This window comes from Corylus avellana, chromosome 4 (genome assembly GCF_965113065.1).
Source record: "Corylus avellana chromosome 4, dhCorAvel1.hap1.2, whole genome shotgun sequence".
NCBI lineage: Eukaryota > Viridiplantae > Streptophyta > Magnoliopsida > Fagales > Betulaceae > Corylus > Corylus avellana.
In genome coordinates this window covers 23,429,181-23,439,777 of record NC_142493.1, presented here as the reverse complement: position 1 = coordinate 23,439,777, position 10,597 = coordinate 23,429,181, and the positions used below count along the sequence as shown (strand labels likewise).

Here is a 10,597-nt window from a genome sequence, read left to right as displayed (position 1 = left end):
TTATTAACCCTATTTTTTATGAAAAAGATAAATTTTGCCACATGCAAAAATGTTAATGGGACAAAAATTTCGTATTTTGATAATTTATTTAAAGCTATATATATTATATAAACTATCAACTTTTTGTAGATGGTTTTTTGAAAAATAGCCACACCCAGTGAATATTGTTTCATGAAAAACAAATAAGTGCACTTAATTCGGTGTCCTAAACCCCTTCTAGCTGTTTTTTTTTACTTTGTAAATAATTTCTATTGATAATTTTTTTTTTCATCTTTACCAAATATATATATATATATATATATATATATATATATATAAACTTTGACAAACAGTCTAATAAGTGGTTTGCATGGGTCCTTCTCACTGAAGATTGCAAGGCGATCGAAATCACACCAAACCTTTATCAAGTAAACACTGAATATGAAAATACAATGTATAAGACCTATCATATATACATATATATATATATATATACTAAGCCCCAGGGAGTGGCCGACTAGGGCCAAACTCATAACCTTTGATTTATGGGTTTGGCCCTTGGGGGTGGCCAAACCACCCCCTGGGCCCATGGAGGTGGCGTCGGCCACCCCTAGGCTAAACTGGGGTGGTCGGCCATCCCCTAGGAGGAGAACGGGGTGGCTGAACTACCCCATTGTATTTTTTAATAAATTATTTTATTATTTTATTTTATATTTATTTTAAAATTTTAAATAATATTTTCTTATTTTATATTAGATGGGACACGTGGCGGGTTGGTGGCTATGGGATGGAAATCAATGGTCAGAATTTCAAAAAATTAAAAAAAAAAAAAAAAAAAAAAAAATCATGGACAATTTTCTAAGAAGTGCAGGGGATAAAGGAGTTTGGGCATGCACCTAATTGCTTAATCCTAATCCCAGTAAAACACTTTTATGGAGAGAATAGAACAAAAAAAAAATTGTAGGAGAATATTCAGTTTATGGCCAGGATTTCTTCTCAGAAATCGTATAGCTACAAATAGAACACTTGTCCCACTACCAAAAAAAAAAAAAAATTATATTTTAGATTAAAAAAATAATAAATAAATTAATAAAAAAAATAAGGATTGGCTGGTCACCCTATCTTGGCCATAGGGGGTGGCCAGATCACCCCATTTTAGCTGGGGGTGGCTCTCAATGGTCGGCTAGGGGTGACTGGACCACCCCCCATGGCCCTTGAGGGTGGTCCGACCACCCCCAAGGGCCAAATGAATTTTTTTTTTTTTTTCTTTTTTTAGATTTGGCTCTAGCCACCTCCAAGGGTCATGGGGTGGCTTCGGCCACCCCAAACCGCCGTTCTAGGATGGCCGAAGCCACCCCAGCCCCAACTAGGGAGGTTCGGCCACCCCCAATGGGTGGCCAGCTACTCCTTAATTTTTTATAATTTTAAAAAATATATATATAATATTTTATTATTTTTTTTATTAATGGAGACAGATGTCTTATTTATGGACCATTAACTGAATATTTTCCAATCCAAAATAAACTGAAGAGGATTTTGTTCCCACAAATTATAACTACTAAATTAAACTTAATAGACACATTAAATAGCATCTTAATTCCTTCACAAGGTTAGAAAACAATCATATTTTCATTAATGGTTGCATCTAAAATGGATAGCTAGGTGAACTGAGGTTCTCCTGAGCTTTCTATCGAGGCTCTCGGGTTTAAGAATTAATAAGAATTTTTTAATGCAATGTGCAAGTACGAAATACAAATAAAGTGCACCTCATAGCACTCATTGCCTAAGCTCGGGTCATGGGCAGCTAGCTTCCTTCTTCATCACCCAATTTATTATAAGGGTGAAATAGAATTCCTTATAAACTAATTGATTTCTTTGTATCTATCTATAAGTGTAGGACAAACTTTTCTCTCTACACTTCAAAATTTTGATTTTCCCTCCAAAATTTAGGATTGACATGAAAGTTGTAAATCTTTCAATTAAATGCACATAGATATAAAATATATTTCATAATTATTTGAAACACCCATTTTATTATTTTAATATACTTTAACAGCAATGTAATCTAAAAAAAATTTGCAAGAGATGGGAGATTAGGCTATTTCCACTATCTCAATCATTCCATGAAATTAATATCAACATGGGTTGGAGTTTGGTACAAACTCTACATATATAATTTTGTGAAAATCATCCCACCCACTTTGTAGAGATATGCTAGAATCTAATAAAATTCTCACATTTTGTCCATCAAAATCTTAGGTGGTAAAGTATTATTTACTATTAACATAGGTCATGTGCCCTTTTACATCAACTTGAGCTATAAGCCATTTACTAATTAGGATTTTGATGAACAAAATATAAAGGTTTTATTAGATTATAGCATTTCTCCACTTTTTATTAGAAGTTGGGAGCCATATAATATGACCCTTAATTAATTAGATCCTGATTTTAATTTAAACACTAATTAACCACCAAAAAGTGGTAACTACAATAACCACAAGTATCGCCTAGCCTCTAATTAGGATATTTTCCTCCATCCAATAGAAATGCACCACGTGAATGGTCAATGTGGGTGGGTACTAATGGGTATTACTCGGCTAGCTAGTTGCCTACAACATGCAAAACGATAAGCGCTGGTCGGAGGTCAATGTGTTGTCGAATTATTCCACGTGTTAGTCCCACGTGTGGGTCCACCAAAGCACTTCATAGATAAACCCATTCCCCCCGGTCCCTCATCACCGCCTTAAATACCCCGACCTTCATGCCAGTGTCTGCCATTCCCCAACCTTCTCTCTCTCTCTGCATTATAGACTTTCTTCAAATGGGTAACATGGAGTATGAATGCCCGCACCGAGTAGCCATTCCTCCATCAAAACCGCTAGCCAAGTCCTTGGAGACGTCTCTGAAAGAGACTTTCTTCCCCGACGACCCTTTCCGGCCGTTCAAGAACCAGCCTCTGTCGAGGAAGTTTGTGCTAGCGCTGCAATACTTCGTGCCAATCCTCGAATGGGCGCCCCGCTACACTTTTGACTTCTTCAAATCCGACTTTATTGCTGGAATCACTATTGCCAGTCTCGCAGTCCCTCAAGGGATCAGCTACGCAAATCTCGCCAACTTGCCACCCATTATCGGATTATGTAAGTGCATGCATATATGTCTCAACTCAAGCTTAAATATATATTTATATATAATGCTTAATTATTATGAATCTTTTTTTTGGTGCTGAAAAATGTAGATTCAAGCTTTGTGCCACCGTTGGTGTATGCCATGCTGGGGAGCTCTAAAGATTTGGCAGTGGGTACTGTGGCTGTTGTGTCGCTTCTCATATCTTCTATGCTTGGGAAGGAAGTTAACCCTAATCAGAACCCTACACTTTATCTTCAGTTGGCTCTCACGTCTACCTTCTTCGCCGGAGTCTTTCAAGCTTCCCTCGGTTTGTTAAGGTCTGCATGCTGGTTTTATAAGGGCAATGGGCCGGCCCAATATATTTTGGGCCTTACGTAAAACTTCGAAATGGGGCTTTTTTTTTTTTTAAGGTAAAAAAAATATTTATTTTAATATTATTATTATATTTTATTTAAAAATCATCATTCTCGCTTTTTGGGATGCAAAATTATTGATTAAGTTTTTATAATCAAGATTTTCTAACATCCTTTTTTCAATTGATAATATCATTAATCCATTTAATCTCTCTTTGGGAAAGAATCAAATTTTTTTACATAATTTAATATGTCAATTGGTGCACTTTTTTGCATCAATATTTTTCTATTGGCCTATATCATAAATATTTGTAACAATAGAGGTAGATACATCAATAGTATTTTCATTATCTTCTAATTCTTTATAATGAATTTCTTGTTCATTTATGATTTTTTTTCACCTAAATTATCCTCCATATTTTGTTTATTTTTAATAACAAATTTATTTAAAGCTCCTTTTTGAGATTCAATCAATTTCTCTACCTTTTTTTTTAAAGTTTTTCATATCCAGATGCATATTTTCTACTAGTAGACATGTTTGATTAAAAACATTAACAAATTAAACAAACACATTTTATATAAAAAAATTATTTTGACTATAATAAAATAAATTATAAAAATAGAACAATAAATCAGAGAGGCAGAGACTAGAGAGTTCTTGGAAATTTCTCATTTTGGAGAGGAAGAAGGTTTTGGAGAATTAGCATAAAGGTTCTTGATCTTTGCGAGAGTCAGAAAAATTGCAGGCTAGATATATAATAGATACGAGTGAAGGTTATCGTTCTTATGTGAAATTCCAACAACAAAGAGACAAGAGACAGCCTACATTCCACTTTGAGAATAAACAATACTATTTGATTCCTCTTTTAATGTGAATTCCATCACTCAGAGACAATAGACGTTGGTGATAAGTTTTTTAATAATATTTCATTCTCCAAATTCCATCTAAGAGACAGAGACGTTGGTTAGAGATTTTTTTTTTTCTTTTAAATTATTGTTATTATTATTATTTTTTTTTTTTTATGTTGGTTCTTATTACTTATTTACCATTATTAGATGCCTTAAATTTTAATGGAAATTTTTTTTGGGCCTTATGAAAAAAAAATTTCTACAAAAAAAAATTTTTTGGGCCTTGTTAAAAAAAAGTTTACCAAAATTGTTTTTTTAGCCTTATTAAAATATTTTTGGGGGCTTTATTAAATGGGGCCCTAGGTGACGGCTTAAGTCACCTAGCCTTCGGGCCAGCCCTTAGGGCATATATGTCTAAAAATGTTTAGATAGTGTTGATATTTATTATCCTTTTAAATTGCAGACTTGGATTTATCGTGGACTTTCTTTCACATGCGACAATAGTGGGTTTCATGGGTGGAGCAGCCACCGTTGTTTGTCTTCAGCAGCTTAAGGGGATCCTTGGGCTTGTTCATTTCACTCACGAGACTGATCTTGTGTCCGTCATGCGCTCTATATTTACCCAAATTCACCAGGTAATTTTTTTTTTTTTTTTCCTATGGATAATTTTTTAATACTATTTTTCATACCTTTTTCTCTGGTGAAAGTTTGATGAATGTAATGATGGTTATTGCAGTGGAGATGGGAAAGTGGAGTCTTAGGGTGTTGTTTCCTTTTCTTCCTCCTCCTCACAAGATACTTTGTAAGTAATTAATATCTAGCTAGTAGTGGTCGCATGCATTTACATTCTTTTTTAAGCTTTTAGTCCTCTCAATTAAGAGCAGGGGCAGAACCAGGATTTTGAGTGTGGGGGGACGATTTTTTTTTTTTTTTTTTTTTCTAATTAAAATGATAGGCCGGAGAGACTAATTGTGGCTATCCTATTTGGGCGTGATCATAATAGCACTTACCGAATACATAGATACATATGGTAAGATATAATTTCATAGTAAATCACAAGTCATTTTTGTTAAAATTTTACTATAGTTACTTATTACCACTAACAAGTGAAAGAATGCCAAATAAATTAATGAATCTAAACCCGAAAATATTTAAGTTAATTAACAACAATGAAAGCTAAAAACAAAGTCTTGCAGCAGATAAACACAAGGGAGTAAAAAATTAATTTGGGGGGACAAATTTCTAAATTTGGAGGGACAAATTTCTAAATTTAAGGAGCAAATATATAGAATATACCTACTTTAATAAAAATTTCAAAAACTTTGGGGGGACATTCGTCCCCCCACTGCTGTACATAGTTCCGCCCCTGATTAAGAGTAATTTTAGGTGCTCTATTTGTGTCTTACTAAAAATGATGTGGCTATTAAAATCATCATTTGATCAAAATTCAATAATGATAAATCAAAAGTACATTAATGTACTTGTTATGGCACTATGAAATCCTATACAATATTAGGGATCAACTAGAATTTAAGGTTTAGGGATCTCCTGCACTAATAGCTCATTTATATAGATGTTTGGAGACCATTTCAATTAAACTCATAAGCTTTAAGCTAAAAATTTTTGTTGTACTTATGTTTATCTACTATCTACTTTATTTTTTTTTTTTCTCAATGTAAAACTCAATACTCACGCATGCACTTACAAATCTCTCCTTTGTGTGTGTGTGACATTTACAAATCTAAAAATCTAAGGGTACAACGCATACAAGAGTTGCATCAATTGCAACCACCAAAAGCAAGTTTACTCTAAGACTCATCCTCGCCATGACACTCATTTAAGCACTCAGATACCAATTTGTTAGGGAAAAAATCACATCGGGAGTTCATAAAAAGTACATTAATCTACAAGTTTAAACATTACTCCAACCCAACACTTAAGTTAATGAATTTGAGTTAACTTATGAATACTAACTACTCGCAACATATTTAAATTGAACTTAATAATCTTAAAGAAAAATATTATAAACAACAAATCTTCATGTTTGTTTATTTATTAATTTTGTGTGATTATCTCGGTGATCAATGACTGCCAGAGCAAGAAAAAGACGGTCTTCTTTTGGATAAATGCGATGGCGCCTCTGACTTCTCTTATTTTGGGAAGCCTCCTCGTTTTTCTAACCCACGCTGAAAAACATGGCGTTCAAGTGGTGAGCTCTCTCTCTCTCTCCCTCTCCCTCTCCCTCTCCCTCTCTCTACTTTGATGATCAGCCATGGTACACCCCACCCACTAGAGGAATAGGATCCTCTCCAGTCTATAATAGACTAGAGATTATTCAGTTCATGGCTGTGATTTTTCTTAGAAATCTTACCACCACAAATAGGACATCTATCTCACTACAAAAAAATAATAATAATAATAAATAAATAAAATAAGGGGTGGCTAGTCACCCTATCTTGGCCATAGGGGGTGGTCAGACCACCCCATTTTAGCTGGGGGTGGCTTGAGAGCCACCCCAATGGCCGGCTAGGGGTGGCCGGACCACCCCCACCCTAAACCCAAACTAAAAAAAAAAATTATATATATATTGTTTGGCCTTTGAGGGCGGCCGGACCACCCCATGGCGGTCACCCCCAAGGGCCATGGGGTGGCTTCGGCCACCCCAGGCCGGCCGGTCTAGGGTGGCTTGGGCCACCCCAGGGCCCTTGGGGTGGTCTGACCACTCCTAAGGGCCAAACGATTTTTTTTTTTTTTTTTATAGATCTGGCCCATGGGTGGCCGAAAGGACCATGAGGTGGCTGAAGCCACCCCCAACCCCAACTAGGGTGGTCCGGCCACCCCCAATAGGTGGCTAGCCACCCCTTAATTTTTTATAATTTTTTTTATAAAATATATAATTTTTTTATTATTATTATTAATAAGACAGATATCTAACCATTAATTAGATATTCTCCAATCCAAAATAAACTGAAAATTAGCTAGCGTGTGCCATCCAGCAAGTAAAACCCCCACCATGACCAAATATAATTTTCTATGTGTTAATGTGGTTGTACGTACCATATGTAAAGTAGCTCAATCAATCGGACTACGACATACAAATCTCCTTGGCATATAATATTATATATACATATAATTATTAAAGGTGTTGAGAAGAATTATTAATTGACAGGGTGTAGCATAAATAATAATCAGTACTTCTTCTTGTTTGTTCCTCCAGATTGGGCAACTGAAGAAAGGCTTAAATCCACTTTCCGTATCTGAGTTGGCTTTTGGGTCGCCGTTTCTGATGGCAGCCATTAAAACGGGGATCATTACTGGTGTCATAGGCCTCGCTGTAAGTCGTCCTGCCTAGCTAGCTATATATCTACCTCATAATTCCTTACATGCATATCCACTTTCTGTAAACTAATCATACTTTAATGGACCCTTATTGTTAATTTCTTGCCGGCCGTGTGACCATTGATCTCCATCATGTGGGATTAAGGCAATTGATATTTACTTTTTGACAATAAAGTGAAAGTGTTAGTGGATGTCCAACTAATCAAAGAGAGATGGTATATATTGGACTGTCTTCTAAAACACGTTAGTGGGTGTGAAACAGGAAGGAGTAGCAGTGGGGAGAAGTTTCGCCATATTTAAAAACTACCACATTGATGGGAACAAAGAGATGATCGCTTTTGGGTTGATGAATATTGCTGGCTCTTGCACTTCATGCTACTTGACGGCAGGTACATGCGTCTTTCCAACTCCAAAATATTTCCTAGTGCTACACTAGGGCATGGGACAGGCCAAACCCTATCTTAGCCAACCCAAATCTAACCTTAATTGGATTCGTTTGCATTGGGGCTACCTTCATACTCAAAACAATTTTTGACACAGGTCTAACATGTTTAATTAAATGATTTAGGTTAAAGTTGTTATTGTTAAATTACCACTTATCCCAAAAACAATTTAATCACTTCTTCATTACTTTAACACTCTCCCTTACATGTGAGCTCAAACTCCTTTTTAATAGGTAAGGCTCAACACGTGGAATATTTAATTTAAATAAGGGTGATTTGACGGAGTCATTAATGTTCGATCTCAGAACCTTTGGCTCTGATACCATGATAAACTATCAGTTATCCCAAAAGTTTAAGCTTATAGGAAAGAAGTAAATTTAATCAATTAATCATTACTTTAACAGTTATGTATAATCTTATACTCATGCGTCGACATAATTCGAACTCGACATTAATTTAAGGTTGACAATTTTTTACACGACCTGCGAACCCAATAGAAAAGTAACAGTTTAAGGTTGATGAATTTGACCCATTAATTAATAAAAATATGTGATTGCAGGACCATTTTCGCGAACTGCAGTGAATTTCAATGCGGGGTGCAAGTCAGCAGTGTCGAACATGGTGATGGCAACAGCGGTGATGATCACATTGTTATTCCTCACACCGTTGTTCCACTGCACGCCCCTTGTGGTACTCTCCTCTATAATCATCGCTGCCATGCTCGGCCTTATTGACTATGAAGCTGTCATCCACCTATGGAAGATCGACAAGTTTGATTGCGTGGTTTGCATGGCTGCTTACCTTGGTGTCGTCTTCGGCAGTGTTGAGATTGGCTTAATGATCGCGGTAAATTATTGATTAAATTAATTTAGGATTCTCCGAAAGAAAAAACGTTATTCTTTTTTGGTTGTTTATAGGGGTTTTTTATGTGCAAATGCAGGTTACACTATCTTTGCTAAGAGTTCTACTATTTGTGGCAAGGCCACGGACATTTCTCTTAGGCAATATTCCCAACTCCATGGAGTACAGAAGCATTGATCAATACCCAATTGCTAACAATGTTCCTGGGGTTCTCATTCTCCAAATTGACGCCCCCATCTACTTTGCCAATGCAAATTACTTGAGAGAAAGGTACGTAAATTACATACATATATATATAAACATACATGTTTTAATGTTAAGTGTTGGCATGACAAAATATTATTAATTGATCAACGTACGTGTTAATCTCAGAGTCTCAAGATGGATATACGAGGAGGAAGACAAATTAAAATCTACAGGAGAAGCCAGCTTACAGTATGTTATAATAGACATGAGTGGTAAGCATTAATCAATCACACTTAAACTAATATTTATTAATAATTAAAGGCAAACTAAAATCGATCCTCATTCATAATAATGACGCATTAATTGACCATATCACAGCTGTTGGAAGCATTGATACCAGTGGGATCAGCATGCTTGAAGAGGTTAAGAAGAATGCCGATCGAAAGGGTCTCAAGGTATATAGTCGACACTTTAATTTCAATTCGATCCTCCCATAAAGTTTATTTTATTTATTTCATAAAAATTACCTTAATTTATATATTTGATCATTAATTGATGTACGTGTATATATATATAGCTTGTGCTAGCCAACCCAAGAAGCGAGGTGATAAAGAAGCTAGACAACTCCAAATTCATCGAAAAGATTGGTCAAGAATGGATTTATCTGACAGTGGGAGAGGCTGTGGCAGCATGCAACTTCATGCTACACACGCACATGCAGAATCCGGTTGCCGTGTCCCCAATGGATATCTCAATCGGCGGTGGACCACGGCTTATGAAGCGGAGGTCACTAGCTCGAATTCATCCTCCCCCCTCTTGTGTGGACATGTCAAAAAAAGAAAAGAACCCGGCTGCCGTTGAATTACAGCCACATGATAACAATATTGTCTAAGCTGCTATGATCAGATGGACCAACCAATTAATTAAAATGTTGATACTTAATTAATTAGTAAATTCCAACCAATGAAGAAGCAAAATTTACCTAATTTGGCGGAGGCAGAGTGGGATTAATATAGGGTAAGTATATTTTTGGGGTGCTTAATTATAAATTTTGATGTATTATTGTACATGAAACTGAAATATGAATATTGTAATCCTCATAGAATTTCTGAGGCAATTATATATATAGTGGTTTGATGGTGATGGGGGAGAGGGAGCCTTCTCCATGTAATGTCTCCATCCATCTATAATGAAGTTTTACTACTTTTTTCGCACGTGTGGGGCTCACGAGCAGAGGCCTCAACAGTTATGCATTAGAATATTATTCGGCTTTTAATAGAAGGAAAATAACTGAAAAAAATAAAAGCCAATTTGAAAAGGAAGTGTTCTTGGAATTAACTTGCGACTTAAATCTCCTCTCCATGGTTGGCCTGTTAACAGGCACTTTTTTTTTTCTTAGGATAGAGATATATAAAGGGCCCATATGGACATAAATCTACAAAATTATGGTACAACTCGTAA

The 10,597-nt window shown here is 35.7% G+C and overlaps 1 protein-coding gene across 1 annotated transcript; it reads left to right on the top strand.

Annotated features, from left to right (window-relative positions):
- Positions 1–2,800: 2,800 nt before the first annotated feature.
- Positions 2,801–10,294, top strand: LOC132178245 (sulfate transporter 3.1-like). Its single transcript, XM_088515429.1, has 12 exons — positions 2,801–3,116; positions 3,215–3,422; positions 4,771–4,942; positions 5,044–5,109; positions 6,403–6,516; positions 7,525–7,641; positions 7,909–8,035; positions 8,649–8,935; positions 9,030–9,220; positions 9,323–9,408; positions 9,515–9,591; positions 9,714–10,294. Exons 1-12 carry the CDS (start codon positions 2,801–2,803, stop codon positions 10,026–10,028), a joined length of 2,076 nt encoding a protein of 691 aa, XP_088371555.1. The 3' UTR covers positions 10,029–10,294.
- Positions 10,295–10,597: the final 303 nt, after the last annotated feature.

Bases quoted from the DNA above. Each gene is read 5' to 3' on its own strand.
- LOC132178245 (XM_088515429.1), top strand. From the start codon at position 2,801: ATGGGTAACATGGAGTATGAATGCCCGCACCGAGTAGCCATTCCTCCA. The intron at 5,110-6,402 runs GTAAGTAATTAA...AATGACTGCCAG, and splicing joins TCCTCCTCACAAGATACTTT to AGCAAGAAAAAGACGGTCTT. The intron at 9,221-9,322 runs GTACGTAAATTA...TGTTAATCTCAG, and splicing joins GCAAATTACTTGAGAGAAAG to AGTCTCAAGATGGATATACG.